The following is a 20,508-nucleotide window of genomic DNA, read 5'->3' as shown; positions in this document are numbered from 1 at the left end:
GGCTCTCCAAACGCAACATGGCGTCCCATCTCAATTCCAGTCAATTTTGCATTGAAAAGTCAAATGGCGCTCCTTCCCTTCCGAGCTCTGCCATGCGCCCAAACAATGGTTTACACGCACATATGGGGTATCAGCGTACTCAGGACAAATTGCACAACAACGTTTGTGGTCTAATTTCTTCTCTTAGCATTGGGAAAATAAAAAATTGGGGGCAAAAATATCATTTTTGTGAAAAAATATGATTTTTTATTTTTACAGCTCTGCATTATAAACTTCTATGAAGCACTTGGTGGGTCAAAGTGCTCACCACACATCTAGATAAGTTCCTTAAGGGGTGTAATTTCCAAAATGGTGTCACTTGTGGGGGGTTTCAATGTTTAGGCACATCAGGGGCTCTCCAAACGCAACATGGCGTCCCATCTCAATTCCAGTCAATTTTGCATTGAAAAGTCAAATGGCGCTCCTTTCCTTCCGAGCTCTGCCATGCGCCCAAACAGTGGTTTATCCCCACATATGGGGTATCAACGTACTCAGGACAAATTGTACAACAAATTTTGGGGTCCAATTTCTCCTGTTACCCTTGGTAAAATAAAACAAATTGGAGCTGAAATAAATTTTGTGTGAAAAAAAGTTAAATGTTCATTTTTATTTAAACATTCCAAAAATTCCTGTAAAACACCTGAAGGGTTAATAAACTTCTTGAATGTGGTTTTGAGCACCTTGAGGGGTGCAGTTTTTAGAATGGTGTCACACTTGGGTATTTTCTATCATATAGACTCCTCAAAATGACTTCAAATGAGATGTGGTCCCTAAAAAAAAATGGTGTTGCAAAAATGAGAAATTGCTGGTCAACTTTTAACCTTTATTACTCCCTAACAAAAAAAAATTTTGGTTCCAAAATTGTGCTGATGTAAAGTAGACATGTGGGAAATGTTACTTATTAAGTATTTTGCATGACATATCTCTGTGATTTAAGGGTATAAAAATTCAAATTTGGAAAATTGCAAAATTTTCAAATTTTCGCCAAATTTACGTGTTTTTCACAAATAAACGAAAGTTATATCGAATAAATTTTACCACTATCATGAAGTACAATACGTCACGAGAAAACAATGTCAGAATCGCCAAGATCCGTTGAAGCGTTCCAGAGTTATAACCTCATAAAGGGACAGTGGTCAGAATTGTAAAAATTGGCCCGGTCATTAACGTGGAAACCACCCTCGGGGCTTAAGGGGTTAAATTAAAGGGTTAAATGGCGGAAAAAATTTGCGTGGGCTCCAGCGCAATTTTCTCCGCCAGAGTGGTAAAGCCAGTGACTGAGGGCAGATATTAATAGCCTGGAGAGGGTCCATGGTTATTGCCCCCCACCCCCTGGCTAAAAACATCTGCCCCAGTCACCCCAGAAAAGGCACATCTGGAAGATGCACCTATTCTGGCACTTGCCCACTCTCTTCCCATTCCCGTGTAGCGGTGGGATATGGGGTAATGAAGGGTTAATGCCACCTTGCTATTGTAAGGTGACATTAAGCCAAATTAATAATGGAGAGGCGTCAATTATGACACCTATCCATTATTAATCCAATACTAGTAAAGGGTTAAAAAAACACAAACACATTATTAAAAATTATTTTAATGAAATAAAAACAATGGTTGTTGTAATAATTTATTCTACGCTCAATCCATCTGAAGACCCTCGCTCTGTAACAAAGAAAAAACAATAAACCAACAATATACATACCTTCCGAAGATCTGTAAGGTCCCACGATGTAAATCCATCTGAAGGGGTTAAAATATTTTGCAGCCAGGAGCTCTGTTAATGCAGCGGTGCTCCTGGCTGCAAAACCTCACGTTTCGGTCCTTAACAAACTGGACCTTCATCAGTCACGTGCTTATTTAGCGTGTAGCTATGAGCAATGTGCTCCTATGAGTAGATATGGTATAGAAATGGCCGTCAGAAAGCAGACCATAGCGTCCTCCCTGCAATACGTCTGGAACTAGCGGTGGACACCGCGTCGTGACGGCCACCACCACATGATAGGATTCTGCCCTCTCAGCCATATGGTCTGCTTTCTGACGGCCACTTCTATACCATATCTACTCATAGGAGCACATTGCTCATAGCTACACGCTAAATAAGCACGTGACTGATGAAGGTCCAGTTTGTTAAGGACCGAAACGTTTTCGTTGCTGATCAATAAATATCTCCTTAGACATTAAAGTTGAGTGCCAGGTTTTGTTATGTATGGTATGGTGTTGGAACCTACCTGAGCACCTCTTGTCTTTAGGCTGTGCACCAGGTTATATACTCTACTCTATTGACCTGGAAGGAGCCCCGCTGCCATCTTGGATCTGCTCCTGGCACATAGTGCCAGATGTCAGCTGTAATAGTTAGCTGACACCCGGCCGCGATCAGCCGTGCTTCCCCCGTGAGCGTGGCTGATTGCGTTAGACGTACTATCCCGTCGGTGGTCATACGGGCCCATACCACCTCGCCGGGATAGTACGTCTAATGTCAGAAAGAGGGTGTAGCCAGTGTGATATATATTGGGTGGGTGGAATTGCATAGTTAATGTTATAAGTAGGGAGGTGCTAGATCTGCATAGTCAGTGTAATAAATAAAGAAGTGCATAAAGAAAGACATAAAAACATAATCCATAACAAACATAAATTTGCCTCACAAAGTGTGTGTGCTGTAAAAAAATGTTTTGCTTTTTGTTTTTACACACTTTCTTGTCATAATAGTCAACTGTTATGTCCATATACCTCACCAGAATACCACTGGTAGTTGCCTCCAGTTACCAGTCATTTTACAGTCAGATAGGTTAAGATTATTTATTTATTATTATTATTTGGACATTATGCCTGTTAGATGTAAAGAGCTAAAAATGGGTTCAGTTCAGGCCTAGAAGACATTACAGTGATATAGCCCTTATTTTCTGGGCAGTAAAAAGTTTCAAAGTATTGAAGAAAAATTCAGCAAAGCCGGCGAATTTTAATTTTCAATGATTGGCTCATCTCTACTTCTCTCCTGTCCTCAGAAATCCAGATTCAAAGTCCTCTTGACTATCTTAGACTCACCAGAGACATCAGAACAAATCCATTACTTGTTAGGTTCCCACCGCTGCACAGGGGGAATCTTGAACCACCTCCGCTGTGGTCTCCCATTCTACTTCAGCCACAGTTTAGCCTGCTCAGCGGAGACGTCAGTCCCAGCGTCTGGCTCAGGCAGATACTGTGCGCTTGGTTACTGCTGATCTTCCAGGCTCAGCCATTGTAACCAGCACTGTTCTGCGGCGAGCAGATGCTCCTGGGACTGAGTCCTGCTTTTCCTCTACTGAGCATGCCCAAAGGGACGACCTCTCATTGGAGGTCAAGGGTCACATGCTCAGATCCTGAAGCTGTTCCTATTGGACCACTAGGAAGATCCTGGAGAGTTTCCTCTATAAAAGGTTCGCATGGCCATGTGCTAGTATCAACTTAAGTTCTTGTGTGTATGAGCTTAGCTACTTTGTGGTCTGTGTCAGCATGTGCTCAAGGTCGGCTGTAAGCCGTTAGAATTTCGGCAACTCCGGAGATTAGTTTGTATGTATTCAGGGCTGGCGTATAGCCACTAGAATTCCCGCACCTCCAGAGAGGAGTTGTTTGAGTGCTGTTGCTGACTGTATGGCCACTATATGCTACCTGCTCCTTTAGAGAGCTGTGATCCTCTATGAGGTTAACAGGGCACAGCGTTATCTTTCATCTCGGCGACTTTGTGAAGCAACAGAGTATGCTCCTTTACAGACCGGGTGATGGAACCCGTGTCTGTTCAGGCATAGTACCGCCATATAGTGCCGCCATGTTCTAGCAGCAGGTTCCACTTCCGCTCGGTGGACCCTGGGCTGCGAACGCACCATTAATATCTCCATATTTACTCGGTGCGTTCCACCAGCCCTAACAGTATACTAGCGCCCCACACACATTAGACTAATGTCGGCTGAACCATCTCATACCGTACAGACCAAAAGTTTGGACACACCTTCTCATTTATAAGGCAAGAAATCCCACCTATTAAACCTGACAGGGCACACCTGTGAAGAGAAAACCATTTCCGGTGACTACCTCTTGAAGCTCATAAAGAGAATGCCAAGAGTGTGCAAAGAAGTCATCAAAGCAAAAGGTGGCTACTTTGAAGAACCTAGAATATGACTAATTTTGAGTTGTTTCACACTTTTATGTTAAGTATATAATTCCACATGTGTTAATTCATAGTTTTGATGCCTTCAGTGTGAATTTACAATTTTCATAGTCATGAAAATACAGAAAAATCTTTAAATGGGAAGGTGTGTCCAAACTTTTGGTCTGTACTGTATATCGACAGGTTCAGCCAACGGCCTAATGTGTATGGGAGCCCACAACAATTTATTGTTGGAGAATACATTTGATCTGGTATGCCCAATTCCAGATTACCAATCATATTGTCTCATTGAGTTAATCCATGGATTATGGATTGCCCAGAAGAGTCAAAATGCCGTCCGGGCTCCTGATTTACAAAGGCTTAGAGGGAACAAATCTCCTATCTTGTCTACATTTTTCCTGCTTGGATCCCTCATCAATTTTATCTTCTACAGATCTGCAATATTTTTCCGGTCTTTCTGAAGTTTCCGATCATCAAGCAGAAAGTCATTAAAGAAAACCAATTTCTCAAAAAGCTTGTGGCAAAGTACGTAGAGCATCACAGAAAGACTCTGAATCCGGAGGCACCTCGGGACTACGTAGACTATTTCCTGCTGAAGATAAAGGAGGTAACGGGAATCAGAGGAGGCTGCTGAAAAGCCTTTATAACAATATCCATGTTAAGTGGGGGAGTGTTACAAGCCAAAAATTACAGGAGCAATGGGGAAGAAACTAAGAGAGGGAAGTGTACGGTGCACAGTAGCGCCCCCTCTTCCCTGGGTGGGGGAAGAGAAAAGACAGAGGGCAAACTCAGGAGATAAATCAAGGGCAGAGGCCCCGGTACCTTCACAATCTGAAGTATCCCGGGGAGCAGGGTGAGCTAGGGCGCCCTTTAGTGTTAGGGACAAGGAAGGAGCCCCTGGTCCCAGGTCACCCGACATCTGTGTTATGATACAGCCATTCTGACTGTGACTATTTGCTTGTGCAATATGAGGCACTGGAGGAAGAAAAAGGCAAATCATAAACATGAACCACTATTATTATTATTATTGTTATTTATTTATATAGCATCATTAATTCCATGGTGCTGTCAGGGCCGTATCAATGTCTCTATATAGCAAGAGACATTGATACGGCATACGGACACCCCCGGGAACTAGTCAAGGAGGGCTGGTGGGTGTAGTGTCTGAACTGTGAGTTAAAAGCCGTATATGACATATCTAAGTTAAAGCCGCAACTTAACGTCACCTGTTGGTGCCTGTTGTGTTCCATGAAGTGTAATGGACTGTGCATGACCCGATTTATGATGCCATAATAAACAGCATGGACTGTTTTTGTGAGAACAACGTGGCTGTGTAACTGAGTCCCGTTGCTAAGCGAGTGTCCTCCAACACATGCGGCAAGCACTGTCTCACATATGGTGGAGAATGCGGGCAATGGTCCAGGAAGCACATGTGGATGTGATTGCTGTAACTCGGCGGGGTTACGAAGTTTTGCTGTGGATCGGCAGGTCCACAAAGTCTGCAGTGGAGCCATGCAGAGCTATGTGGAAAGGAGCTGCAGTTGCAGCAAGAGGTTCTGCAGCAGCCAGAGCTGTAGTGGCAGCAGCGGCTTGTGATCGGCACCCGGAGGTGCCTGTGGTCTGTGACTGCAGCAGGAGCTGTGGTAGTGCAAGCAGGAGCTGGTGAGGTGTCGTAAGGACATTGGTCCAGAATGTGCAGACTCTTAAAGGGCCAGTGCCGACCCAAGGAGATTTTTTTTGTGTGTACTGGGCGAACTGGTGCATAAGAGTACCGTGGAGAGTCCACGGGGTGTACCCCAAGAAAGGGTGGTGTCCCTAAAAATGGGCAATGACCCAAACAGGGATGGTTGTCCAAAAAGTGTGAAGTCCCAAAAGGGGCGGTAACCCGAACAGGGATAGTTGCCCAAAAAGGGGTGGAATCCCAAAACGGTTGGTAACTAGTGTTGAGCGATACCTTACGATATCCATAAGTATCGGTATTGGATTGGTTCGACCGATATTCAAAAAATATCAATACAAGTCAATGGGACAAAAATATCGGAATTAAAATAAACTCTTTCTTTCCTTGTGCGTTTATTCTACATGAAGTAAAACAACTAAGAGTAATGTAGGATGTATTGGGGGAGGTGGCGGAGACATTAAAGGCATAGAAGTTTAGCCCAATCAAATGGAATAGCAGGATTTTTTTTTTTAAGACGTTCGGAGTTACAAAGATATTGACTATTTTAACATTTTTTATATTTTGTCAGATATTTATGTTTCACTACTTCCATGCTCTTCACCTTCTTTTTAACTTCTCCCACACTTTCTTCTTCATCATCCTCAGCAGCAGGATCTTTTTCATCAACTTCTTCTTCACCTTATTCATCTTCTTCTTCACCTTCTTCCTATTATTCTTTTTTACATTCTTCATATTCTTTTAATTCAACTATTATACTTCTTCATATTCTACTTCTTCATCTTCTTCATATTCTTCTTCTTCGTCATATTCTTATTTGTGACAGGCCTTCCTGTAGTTGTTATCTATAAAAGTTTGAAGATTACATCTTCCGTTCCGTTTCGTTCCGTAAAGTTTATAATGCCCGGGCGTGAAAATAAAAAATTATATTTTTTCCCACAAAAATGATGTTTTAGTCCCCAATTTTTAATTTTCCCAAAAGTAATAGGAGACATTGGACCCCAAAAGTTATTGTCCAATTTGTCCTGAATATGCTGGTACCCCATATGTGGGAAAAAATACTGTTTGGGCACACGTCGGGCTTCGGAAGGGAAGTAGTGACGTTTTGGAAATCAGACTTCGATGGAATGGTCTGCGGGCGACAAGTTCCATTTGCAGAGGCCCTGATGCGCCTAAACAGTAAAAAAAAAAAAAACACAAGTGGCATTTTGTAGACTACACCTACTAAGGAACTTATCTAGATGTGCCCCCTTTTTGGAACTAATCTACTGTTTCCTGTAAAGTAAATTAGTGCATGGAGGTGTGGTACAATTTGAAGCAATCCTTCATACACAGGCCAGGTTTTTCGGGGCAGGTGTCGTGTTGATAAATGGTGTCCTTGCGTATTCCCCTTTTTCATCACACTCGGCACCTTTTTTGTGACTTACCTCTTTTTCCAGTTTGCGGGACCTCCCCCGGGAAATGCTGACCTGGTACGATATGAGCACCTTCAGTTCCCGGAAGTACTGGGTCCCGCTCCTTCCCTCACGCCAAATATCAGGGCCTTAACCACTACCTCCTGGAACTGAAGGTACGACGTATCAGTGTGGCGTGCACATCCTGACAGCCGGAAAGCATTGAGCATTGCCATTTGTATGATGTACACGGACAGCTTTTTGTACCACACTTTGGCTTTTCTCAAAGCACTGTACGGTTGGAGAAGTTGATCAGAGAGATCAACGCCCCCCATGTTTTTGTTGTACCCCAGTACACAGTCCAGTTTGCTGACCTGTGTAGAGGTATCCCGTACAGTGCCGAGGGCACTGCCATCACCGTGTATGGTGGTCAAGAGAAGGACATCCCTCTTGTCCTTGTACTTGACCACCAGCAGGTAGTCGCTACATTGGCTCTGCTGTCACCCCTTCTGAGCATCTGCCCAAGTAGGGTTTGCGGAAGACCTCTCTGATTTTTGCAGACAGTACCGCAGGCTGCGGTACCTCGCGCAGAGAGGGATTTGAAGAGTGGGATGCTGGAATAAAAGTTATCAGTATAGAGGTGATAACCTTTATCCAGCAGTGGTTGCCCCAAATCCCACACAATTTTCCCACTCACTCCCAGGACAGGGGGACACTCAGGGGATTCAATCCTGGTGCCCTTCACTTCGTAGACTCTAAAGCTGTAGGTGTACCCTGAGGTACTTTCACACAGCTAGTAGAGTTTGATTCTGTATCTGGCCCTCTTGGTGGGCAGGTATTGACGGAATCTGAGCCGCCCCTTAAAATGAACCAAGGACTCATCCACGCAGATGTCCCTTTGGGACATGTACACTTCAGCAAACTTTTTGCTGAAGTGTTCGATGACCGGCCGAACTTTGAACATTCTGTCAACATTGGGGTCATCTCGGGCGGGACACTGTGCATTATCGGAATAATGCAGGAACTTATGGATGGCCTCAAAACGCGTCTGGACCATGACCGTTCGGAACACTAGAGTGGTGTATAAAGTATCAACACTCCAATATTGCCGAATTTCTGGCTTCTTCAGGAGCCCCATATGAAGGACCAGGCCCCAAAACTGCATCACTTCAACTGTGTCTACAGGAGTCCAGTTAGAATATGATGAACCGGTGTTTTGCTCTAAAAATTGACGAGCATACAAATTAGTTTGCTCTACCATGAGGTTAACAAAATCCTCAGAGAAAAAGACTTTGAAAAAGTCTATTTCTGTGAGGCCGGTGGTGTCAAACTTGATTCCTGATTCTGCCACAATATCAGGAATCAGTGGCTCATAATTTTCGGGTTGCAAGGTCCATATGGGGTCCGAAGAAGGGGCGCTCTGCTTCATCTTCAGAAGTGGGCACTGCTTCGTCTTCATCTATGGTGGGGCTGCTCCTGTCCTGCGACGTCTGTGTGGCAGTTCCGCAGGACCTGAGGAGGAAGATGAAGAGGAGGAAGAATCTGAAGAGAAAAGGAATGTGGGATCCTCTCCCTCGCTATCAGTGTCAAAGGCAATGAAAGAATATGCCTCCTCCAATGAATAGCGCTGTTGGGATGAACATGATGGGCGGGACATTTTTTCGTGTGAATATGGTGCTTCGGTGTACTTTATTTATAACTGTATGTGTGTGTAGGGGGATAGTGATTGGTGCAAACTTGTCTGAAAAAGAAAAAGCTGGAAGAAAAAAAGCAAATAGGGAGAAAAAAATGCCTGTGAAAAGAAGTCTAAAACCGCTGGCCCTAGCTCTGATAAGTGAACGGCGTCACTTATCAAAGTTCGGCGGCTGCTGGGTGTGCGAACAGGGATGTGAAAGAAAAAGGAAAATGGCAGGCACGAGAGCTCTGATAAGTGAACTGCGTCACTGATCAAAGTTCGGCAGCTGCTGGGTGTGCAAACAGGGATGTGAGAAAAAGGAAAATGGCAGGCATAAGAGCTCTGACAAGTGAACCGCATCTGAAAGAAAAAAAGCAAATAGGGAGAAAAAAATGCCTGCGAAAAGAAGTCTAAAACCGCTGGCCCTAACGCTGATAAGTGAACGGCGTCACTTATCAAAGTTCGGCGGCTGCTGGGTGTGCGAACAGGGATGTGAAAGAAAAAGGAAAATGGCAGGCACGAGAGCTCTGATAAGTGAACTGTGTCACTGATCAAAGTTCAGCAGCTGCTGGGTGTGCGAACAGGGATGTGAGAAAAAGGAAAACGGCAGGCATAAGAGCTCTGACAAGTGAACCGCATCACTTATCAAAGTTCGGCGGCTGCTGGGTGTGCGAACGGGGATGTGAAAAAAAAGAAAAGGGAACGCACGGGTTAGACGCAGCGGCTGGGTGAGCGCACAGGGATGGAAAAAAAAGAAAAGGGAAGGCACGGGTTAGACACGGCATCTGGGTGCACGCGCGGGGGGTGTGAAAAAAAAAAGTGAGCATGAGTGTTGATCGGTGAACTGCGTCACCAATCAACGCTCAGCAGCTGCTAAATTTGGGCATGGAGGCGGCACAAAGTTGGGGTGGAGGGGGAAAGGGAACGGGGATGAAGTGAGATCGGGCCAGGATCGGCGATCAACACGAACAGTTGTAGTCTCTCTTCTTTCTTCTGTCTTCTTTCTTTAGCAAGAATTGTGGAGCCACAGCAAAGGAGGGAATCTGTCAGTGTGATCGCTCTGCAGGAATCCTCAACTAGTGTGAGGATTCCTGCAGAGCAGTCAGGCATGTCAGGAACAGGTGAGACAGGTCACAGAGCGGTCACACCGCTGCTATGATCTGTCTTTGGTGGGATCAATGATAACATCGATCCCACCAATCAGAGGTGGCCTTGGTGACGCCGGTGTTGCTAGGCACTAGCCTATGATCCGAGCTCACAGCTCCTATCCTAGGAAGGTCATCGGCAGGTCACCATCAGGGCACAGCGTGGTCACACTGCTGCTGTGCCCTGTGATTGGTGCAATCAACGATCACATTGATCGTGCCAATCAGCTGCAGGCTCTGGCTTAGGAACGGTGCTACCTGGATCGGTGCTCTAATAGTACCGATCCAGAAAGTTACCGACAGACACGATCAATGTGATCATCGATCGCGCCAATCCAGGGGGTTTTGGCCGATGCCTTGCATTGCCAGGCACCGGCCTAGGATGGAGTACATCGGTACTCGATCCTAGCCTGGGACCTCACTGTTTCCAATGAGAAAGTCGGTGATTGGCTGTTCAGACTTGAACAGCCAATGACAGCGATCAGGAGGCCGGATGGGGGAGGACACAGCCCAGGATGCCGACACCATCTTCCTCCAGGTAAGGTGGCGTCGGAATTTTAATGCGATCACCGCAACTTAAGTCGCAGTGTCGCATTAAAGGGCATGACGTAGTATTCCGTTCGGGAAGTAGGGCCCAGGTCACATGGACGGAATAGTACGTCTAATGGCAGAAAGGGTTAAAGAAAGAGGCAAAGTCTTTGGCAGAAATGAGAGGGGAGGGAGGGGGACGGAGTAGAGAATTGAAAGTGTTGAAAAGCTGTTTAGGGTTGTGAGACAGGGAGGATATGAGAGATGAGAAGTAAGTTTGTTTTGTGGCAGTGAGCGTGGACTTGAGGCAGGCGAGGGACTGCTTGTATGCAGTGAAGTGGTCGGCAGAGCGGTATCGCATCCATCTCCGCTCAGCGACCCTGGAAGCCCGTCTCAGTTCTTTGGTCAAGTTAGTCAGCCAGGGCTGCCTGTTGAGAGTTTTGCTATGCATGAGCAGGGTGGCCGAATCGAATGTTGCTGTTATTGTGGAGTTAAAAAAAATGGCAGCAGCATCTGTGTCACGAAGGGAAGCTATGTCTGTAAGAGGGAGAAGGGAGAAAGGTGTCTGAGATTTCTGCAAGGGTGAGTATCTGGAGTGGGGGTTGCACACTAGGAGAGTAGAGGGAAGAGAATGTCAGTAGGTTGTGGTCAGAAAGGGGGAGAGGTGAGTTGGTGAGATTAGTAAGGGAGCAGAGGAGGGTGAAGATGAGAAAGACAAGTCCTGTATAATAATCGCTCTTCTGCTCACCCTCAGGTTGAACATGAAACTGATCCTGATATATGTGACTCCAGTCTCTTCATGTCGGTTATAGGACTTTTAACAGCAGCAATAGGATCCACAACTTCTACAATAAAGTTCTTCCTAGTGCTGATGGCCCATTATCCAGATGTACAAGGTATGAATCTGTTATGCCCCAGAGCTGCACTCACTATTCTGCGGGTGCAGTCACTGTGTACATACATTACATTACTGATCCTGAGTTACATCCTGTATTATGCCCCAGAGCTGCACTCACTGTTCTGCTGGTGCAGTCACTGTGTACATACATTACATTACTGATCCTGAGTTACATCCTGTATTATACTCCAGAGCTGCACTCAGTATTCTGCTGGTGCAGTCACTGTGTACATACATTACATTACTGATCCTGAGTTACATCCTGTATTATACCCCAGAGCTGCACTCACTATTCTGCTGGTGCAGTCACTGTGTACATACATTACATTACTGATCCTGAGTTACATCCTGTATTATACTCCAGAGCTGCACTCACTATTCTGCTGGTGCAGTCACTGTGTACATACATTACATTACTGATCTTGAGTTACATCCTGTATTTTACCCCAGAGCTGCACTCACTATTCTGCTGGTGCAGTCACTGTGTACATACATTACATTACTGATCCTGAGTTACATCCTGTATTATACTCCAGAGCTGCACTCACTATTCTGCTGGTGCAGTCACTGTGTACATACATTACATTACTGATCCTGAGTTACCTTCTGTATTATACTCCAGAGCTGCACTCAGTATTCTGCTGGTGCAGTCACTGTGTACATACATTACATTAGTGATCCTGAGTTACATCCTGTATTATACTCCAGAGCTGCACTCACTATTCTGCTGGTGCAGTAATTGTGTGCATACATTACATTACTGATCCTGAGTTACATCCTGTATTATACTCCAGAGCTGCACTCACTATTCTGCTGGTGCATTCACTGTGTACATACATTACATTAGTGATCCTGAGTTACATCCTGTATTATACTCCAGAGCTGCACTCAGTATTCTGCTGGTGCAGTCACTGTGTACATACATTACATTACTGATCCTGAGTTACATCCTGTATTATACCCCAGAGCTGCACTCACTATTCTGCTGGTGCAGTAATTGTGTGCATACATTACATTACTGATCCTGAGTTACATCCTGTATTATACTCCAGAGCTGCACTCACTATTCTGCTGGTGTAGTCACTGTGTACATACATTACATTACTGATCCTGAGTTACCTCCTGTATAATACTCCAGAGCTGCACTCACTATTCTGCTGGTGCAGTCACTGTGTACATACATTACATTACTGATCCTGAGTTACATCCTGTATTATACTCCAGAGCTGCACTCACTATTCTGCTGGTGCAGTCGCTGTGTACATACATTACATTACTGATCCTGAGTTACATCCTGTAGATCTTTTATTATAAAAATGAAAAACATAACAATAATAATAGCAGAAAACATAACAAAAATATTAGCCAGAAAATAATCAGTATACTGAACACTGGTCCAGCCGCTCAGTCTCTCCTCTCACACATAAGAAATAAGAATACAGATAATAAATGGGAAATGTTTAAGAACATCCTAAATAGGCAGTGTCAGTGGTTTATACCTTGTGGGAATAAAAGGACTAGAAATAGGAAAAACCCAATGTGGCTAAACAAAGAAGTAAGACAGGCAATTAACAGTAAAAAGAAAGCATTTGCACTACTAAAGCAGGATGGCACCATTGAAGCTCTAAAAAACTATAGGGAGAAAAATACTTTATCTAAAAAACTAATTAAAGCTGCCAAAAAGGAAACAGAGAAGCACATTGCTAAGGAGAGTAAAACTAATCCCAAACTGTTCTTCAACTATATCAATAGTAAAAGAATAAAAACTGAAAATGTAGGCCCCTTAAAAAATAGTGAGGAAAGAATGGTTGTAGATGACGAGGAAAAAGCTAACATATTAAACACCTTCTTCTCCACGGTATTCACGGTGGAAAATGAAATGCTAGGTGAAATCCCAAGAAACAATGAAAACCCTATATTAAGGGTCACCAATCTAACCCAAGAAGAGGTGCGAAACGGCTAAATAAGATTAAAATAGATAAATCTCCGGGTCCGGATGGCATACACCCACGAGTACTAAGAGAACTAAGTAATGTAATAGATAAACCATTATTTCTTATTTTTAGGGACTCTATAGCGACAGGGTCGGTTCCGCAGGACTGGTGCATAGTAAATGTGGTGCCAATATTCAAAAAGGGCTCTAAAAGTGAACCTGGAAATTATAGGCCAGTAAGTCTAACCTCTATTGTTGGTAAAATATTTGAAGGGTTTCTGAGGGATGTTATTCTGGATTATCTCAATGAGAATAACTGTTTAACTCCATATCAGCATGGGTTTATGAGAAATCGCTCCTGTCAAACCAATCTAATCAGTTTTTATGAAGAGGTAAGCTATAGGCTGGACCACGGTGAGTCATTGGACGTGGTATATCTCGATTTTTCCAAAGCGTTTGATACCGTGCCGCACAAGAGGTTGGTACACAAAATGAGAATGCTTGGTCTGGGGGAAAATGTGTGTAAATGGGTTAGTAACTGGCTTAGTGATAGAAAGCAGAGGGTGGTTATAAATGGTATAGTCTCTAACTGGGTCGCTGTGACCAGTGGGGACCGCAGGGGTCAGTATTGGGACCTGTTCTCTTCAACATATTCATTAATGATCTGGTAGAAGGTTTACACAGTAAAATATCGATATTTGCAGATGATACAAAACTATGTAAAGCAGTTAATACAAGAGGAGATAGTATTCTGCTACAGATGGATCTGGATAAGTTGGAAACTTGGGCTGAAAGGTGGCAGATGAGGTTTAACAATGATAAATGTAAGGTTATACACATGGGAAGAAGGAATCAATGTCACCATTACACACTGAATGGGAAACCACTGGGTAAATCTGACAGGGAGAAGGACTTGGGGATCCTAGTTAATGATAAACTTACCTGGAGCAGCCAGTGCCAGGCAGCAGCTGCCAAGGCAAACAGGATCATGGGGTGCATTAAAAGAGGTCTGGATACACATGATGAGAGCATTATACTGCCTCTGTACAAATCCCTAGTTAGACCGCACATGGAGTACTGTGTCCAGTTTTGGGCACCGGTGCTCAGGAAGGATATAATGGAACTAGAGAGAGTACAAAGGAGGGCAACAAAATTAATAAAGGGGATGGGAGAACTACAATACCCGGATAGGTTAGCGAAATTAGGATTATTTAGTCTAGAAAAAAGACGACTGAGGGGCGATCTAATAACCATGTATAAGTATATAAGGGGACAATACAAATATCTCGCTGAGGATCTGTTTATACCAAGGAAGGTGACGGGCACAAGGGGGCATTCTTTGCGTTTGGAGGAGAGAAGGTTTTTCCACCAACATAGAAGAGGATTCTTTACTGTTAGGGCAGTGAGAATCTGGAATTGCTTGCCTGAGGAGGTGGTGATGGCGAACTCAGTCGAGGGGTTCAAGAGAGGCCTGGATGTCTTCCTGGAGCAGAACAATATTGTATCATACAATTATTAGGTTCTGTAGAAGGACGTAGATCTGGGAATTTATTATGATGGAATATAGGCTGAACTGGATGGACAAATGTCTTTTTTCGGCCTTACTAACTATGTTACTATGTTACTATGTTACATATTATACAGTATATACAGAATAACTACTTTGACCTTCTGGTCCGGTCACCAAACAAAATAATAATAACAAATAAAATAAACAATGGCAAACAAAAACTATATACATGAACTTTTTTTTTTTTTTTTTTTTTTTTTAGTTTTAAATAAAATAACTACAAATTACACAAATATATACAATACTAAGCTATCCTTCATTCCCAACCCCCCGCACTGACCTGAGAGCTGGTCCTGCGTCTCATGCCTCAGTCCATGTCCAACGTCCATAGGCCAGATCAGGCAGTGCTAGTTTTCCCCCAAACAACCCAGTGTCCCATAGTCCCACAAGATAATCCCACCTCCCCCCTTTTCCCACCACCCAACCTAACACCTACACCCAATTCTATATCCCTATATACAATATATACATTATATACAGCAGCACACACCACAATAATTACAAATCACGAAGCCCAAGTTCGGCGCCTGCAGCCCTACATCACTGTATAATGATCAAACAAAACAAAAATCTACAGTGTCAGCATCAGCCCACCACCAGGAAAGGAGATGACCAGACTAGGGCACACTAAAAGAAAAGCCCCTCCAGAGGAGAGCGGCCCTCCGTGCGCCCAGTCTCCCATACTCCAGAGAGCGCACCTTCACCAGGTCACCGAGTATGGTCCTAAACACATCTTCCACTGGGAGGATTTTTCGTTGCGTCGATACTAAGCACCGTGCGTTCCACGTGTGATACCTAACCACTGCGCTAACTAGAAATAAGGTGCAGCGGTCCCGACCACCAAGGTCTCCGAATGCTCCATAGGCCCATTCCGCATAGGAGAGACCGGCCAGCCGAGACCAGCCAATGAAGGCGCCCACCCTGTTGTACACCTCTGTGTTGAAGGGACAATGAAGCAGGAAGTGGTCCATGCTTTCCAGCAAGGTACCACAATGCTCCCGAGGACAATTCCTGTCCTCAGAGCTCCTACACTTCAGATTGTCCCTCACACACAGTTTCCCATGGAGGCAGCGCCAAGCCAAGTCCCAAAACTTCGAGGGGATCCTGATAGAATTCAAAAGATGCAGACCCACCCCAAGATCCCGACTTGGGCAGTCCCTGAGCGCCAGAGGCCTCTGGAAATGGGTCAACAGAACCCTATTGTCAAGGAGTTTCCTTGGCAGAGTCCTGATCTCCCACATTCCCAGACCCCACCGACGAATTACCTTCAGAACCAAGGTAGCGTAAGCCGGAAGATGTCCATGCGGTGTGCGAAGATCCTTCACTTGCCCTCCTGTCTCCCATTCCTGGAAGAAAGGCTGAAACCATCCCCTATAGGAGAATACCCATGGAGGAGCCCTCTCTTTCCAGAGGTTTGCGATATTGATCTTAATGAAGGTATCCACAAGGAATACCACAGGGTTGACCATACCCAACCCTCCTAGTCTCCTCGTACGGTAAGTAACCTCCCTCTTGACCAGGTTCAGTCTATTCCCCCATAACAGTTGGAAGAACAAACTGTAGACCCGAGTCCAGAGAGATTCCGGCAAGATGCATACACTGCCCAGATAAATCAGTAAAGGGAGCAGGTAAGTTTTGATCAGGTTTACCCTTTCCCTTAGGGTCAAAGACCAACCCTTCCATTGGTTCACCTTCTGAGTGGCGATCTCTAGCCTGCTGTCCCAATTTTGTTTGGGGTAATCCCCCTGGCCAAATTCGATGCCAAGGACTTTTGCAGAGACTTTGGGTCCTGGAAGGGTGTCCGGGAGATCAAAACCAGGATCTCCTCCTCCCAGCCAGAGACTCTCACACTTATCCCGGTTGATCTTGGACCCGGATGCCTCCGAGTAGCGATCTACCTCTGACATCAGCCACCCTGCCTTCTCATGAGAGGAAACAAACACAGTGACATCATCAGCATACGCCACCACCCTCAGAGTGGCTTCCGGTGCTGCCTGGTCCATCCCAATCCCGGCCAACGGTCCACGCTCCACCCTCCTAAGAAGAGGGTCAATCGCAAACACGTACAGCAGCGGGCTCAAGGGACAACCCTGGCGAACACCGGACCCAACATCAAAAGAGCTGCCAATCCAACCATTCACAAGCGGGAAACTCTCTGCCCCACTGTACAAGGTCTTAAGCCAATCAACAAACCCCCCCGGCAGGCCATATCTCAGAAGGACGGACCAGAGGTACTCATGATTAACCCGATCAAACGCTTTTGCCTGGTCCAGTGACAGCATGTACCCCTTCCAGTGACCAGCCCTACCCTGCTCCACTGCCTCTCGGACACAGAGCACAGCACTAAATGTGCTGCGGCCTGGAACAGAGCAATGCTGGGCCCCCGAAAGGAGTCGGGGTGCAAATTTCACCAGCCGATTAAACAGCACCTTTGCCAGAACCTTCCTGTCTGCATTGAGAAGCGCTATGGGACGCCAGTTCTCAATGCAAGACGGGTCCTTACCCTTTGACAAGATGATCAGAGCAGACCTCCTCATTGACTTCGGCAGAGTGCCCGAGGAAAGACACTCATTGAATACCTCAGTCAAGAGGGGAACCAAAACGTCCTTAAAGGTCTTATAGAATTCAGATGTTAAGCCATCTGGACCAGGCGATTTTTTGGGGGCAAGCCCTTCAATCGCCAACTGAACTTCCTCTTCCCTGATCATTTCTGTCAAAACGTCAAGAGAGGGGTCTACCCCTGGTTCGGGGACAGCTTCAGCCAGGAAAGCCGACATCTCATCCCAATCAAGATCGCTCTTCCCCAAGAGGTGCGAGTAGAAGGATCTGACAACCTCCAGGATCCCTGATCTGGATCGCCTCAGGGACCCCGTAGTGTCGACCAGTCCTGTAACCACTTTACTATTCACTGACATCTTGCAGTTTTTGTAAGGGTCAGGCGAGCGGTACTTCCCGTAATCCCTCTCAAAAACCAAAGATGCGTGTCTATCGTACTGACACCTCATAAGCAAAGATTTCACTCTGGAGATCTCCTCGCGGCTACCTCCAGTTGAGACAAGATGCTCGAGTTTCCTCCTCAGACCCTGATACAGGCGGTACCTGCTCAGACTCCTGAGGCTCGAGAGCTGGCGGAAGAATCTCGCCACCCTTTCCTTGAACATCTCCCACCACTCTGACTTACTACTACAAAGATCCAGTAATGGTACCTGGCTCTGAAGAAAATCCTCAAAGGACTGTCTTATCTCCGCTTCTTCCAAGAGAGATGAATTGAGCCTCCAAAAGCCTCTTCCCATCCGGAGGGTCTCTGTAACATTCAGAGAAAACAAAATTAAACAGTGGTCGGAGAACTCCACCTCAACAACAGACACTGCTGAAGAGACAGCTTCCTCCTTTAAATAAAACCTATCTATTCTGGACCTACAGTTACCTCTATGATAGGTGAACCCCTCGTGGCCTGGGGTGTGCCGAATGTGGACATCCACCAGGCGAGCCTCACTAGCTATACTATTAAGGGCGACGCTATCATAAGTCAGCTTGTCTCTAGAACCTCCTCTATCTCGGGGCCTCGTGACAGCATTGAAGTCCCCTCCAAAGACAACCTGCCGACTTGTAAAAGGGTAGGGCTTGATCCTCATAAAGAAACACTTCCGGTCCCACTTAGATTGGGGACCATAGATGTTAATGAGCCGGAGCTCTTGTCCCTTCATGAGGACATCTAAGATCAGGCACCTCCCCATTTCTAACTCAATAACCCGTCGGCATTCCACCGGTGCGGTAAAAAGGACCGCCACTCCGCTATACGGCTCGGCCGCAAGAGACCAATAGGAGGGCCCAAGTCTCCACTCCCTCTTAGCTTTAAACACATCTGCCATGTTTGGCAGCCTGGTCTCTTGCAAAAAGAAAATGTCAGCTTCAACCCGGCTGAGAAAATCAAAGGCCGCAAATCTAGCTGTATTTGACTTTATGCTGGCGACATTAATGGACGCCAGCGTCAACGGAGTGGGTACCGCCATCATTGGTGATTGAGTTAGATGGCTTTCTTTTTCCCACTCCCCTTATCCTCTGCCTCAGAGGAGGAATCCTTCCCCCTCTTTAATGACAATGAAGTATCCATTCCCACGTGTTTTTTATTTTTTTTGGTCCTCGATGGTGCAGACAACAAGGATTCGGATTCCTGGACCACCGTGTGAATTACTTGTACGATGGACTCCTCGCCAGAGACGGACTACACCTCAACAAACCTGGGAAACACACATTCGCCAGAAGACTCGCTACACTCATCAGGAGGGCGTTAAACTAGAAGAAGAGGGGACGGGAAGAAAAACATTAGACTTGAACAAAGAAGATCCAGGAAAACATACTCAGAAGGGAGGTAAGAACATTTCTAAAACAATCCACAGCGAGGAGATTGGAACAAAACAAAATCCTCTAAACTGCATGCTCGCAAACGCCAGAAGCCTGACAAACAAGATGGAAGAACTAGAAGCAGAAATATCTACAGGTAACTTTGACATAGTGGGAATAACCGAGACATGGTTAGATGAAAGCTATGACTGGGCAGTTAACTTACAGGGTTACAGTCTGTTTAGAAAGGATCGTAAAAATCGGAGAGGAGGAGGGGTTTGTCTCTATGTAAAGTCTTGTCTAAAGTCCACTTTAAGGGAGGATATTAGCGAAGGAAATGAGGATGTCGAGTCCATATGGGTCAAAATTCATGGAGGGAAAAATGGTAACAAAATTCTCATTGGGGTCTGTTACAAACCCCCAAATATAACAGAAACCATGGAAAGTCTACTTCTAAAGCAGATAGATGAAGCTGCAACCCATAATGAGGTCCTGGTTATGGGGGACTTTAACTACCCGGATATTAACTGGGAAACAGAAACCTGTGAAACCCATAAAGGCAACAGGTTTCTGCTAATAACCAAGAAAAATTATCTTTCACAATTGGTGCAGAATCCAACCAGAGGAGCAGCACTTTTAGACCTAATACTATCTAATAGACCTGACAGAATAACAAATCTGCAGGTGGTTGGGCATCTAGGAAATAGCGACCACAGTATTGTACAGTTTCACCTGTCTTTCACTAGGGGGACTTGTCAGGGAGTCACAAAAACACTGAACTTTAGGAAGGCAAAGTTTGACCAGCTTAGAGATGCCCTTAATCTGGTAGACTGGGACAATATCCTCAGAAATGAGAATACAGATAATAAATGGGAAATGTTTAAGAACATCCTAAATAGGCAGTGTAAGCGGTTTATACCTTGTGGGAATAAAAGGACTAGAAATAGGAAAAACCCAATGTGGCTAAACAAAGAAGTAAGACAGGCAATTAACAGTAAAAAGAAAGCATTTGCACTACTAAAGCAGGATGGCACCATTGAAGCTCTAAAAAACTATAGGGAGAAAAATACTTTATCTAAAAAACTAATTAAAGCTGCCAAAAAGGAAACAGAGAAGCACATTGCTAAGGAGAGTAAAACTAATCCCAAACTGTTCTTCAACTATAT

At 45.1% G+C, this 20,508-nt stretch overlaps 1 protein-coding gene across 3 annotated transcripts in view; it reads left to right on the top strand.

The window, feature by feature from the left end:
• Nucleotides 1–20,508, top strand: part of LOC138643212 (cytochrome P450 2B19-like) — a 332,244-nt gene that overhangs the window by 230,975 nt on the left and 80,761 nt on the right. For 2 of the 3 annotated variants that reach the window (XM_069732059.1, XM_069732060.1), the window contains exons 6-7: nucleotides 4,611–4,784; nucleotides 11,352–11,493. In XM_069732059.1, the coding sequence (XP_069588160.1) occupies nucleotides 4,611–4,784; nucleotides 11,352–11,493 (316 nt within the window). The remainder of the gene's footprint in view (nucleotides 1–4,610; nucleotides 4,785–11,351; nucleotides 11,494–20,508) is intronic. The other variant, XM_069732061.1, reaches the window with a different exon arrangement.

Source organism: Ranitomeya imitator, chromosome 6 (assembly GCF_032444005.1).
Source record: "Ranitomeya imitator isolate aRanImi1 chromosome 6, aRanImi1.pri, whole genome shotgun sequence".
NCBI lineage: Eukaryota > Metazoa > Chordata > Amphibia > Anura > Dendrobatidae > Ranitomeya > Ranitomeya imitator.
Note: the sequence above shows the minus strand (reverse complement) of the source record. Positions and strands in the feature narration are given on the sequence as shown.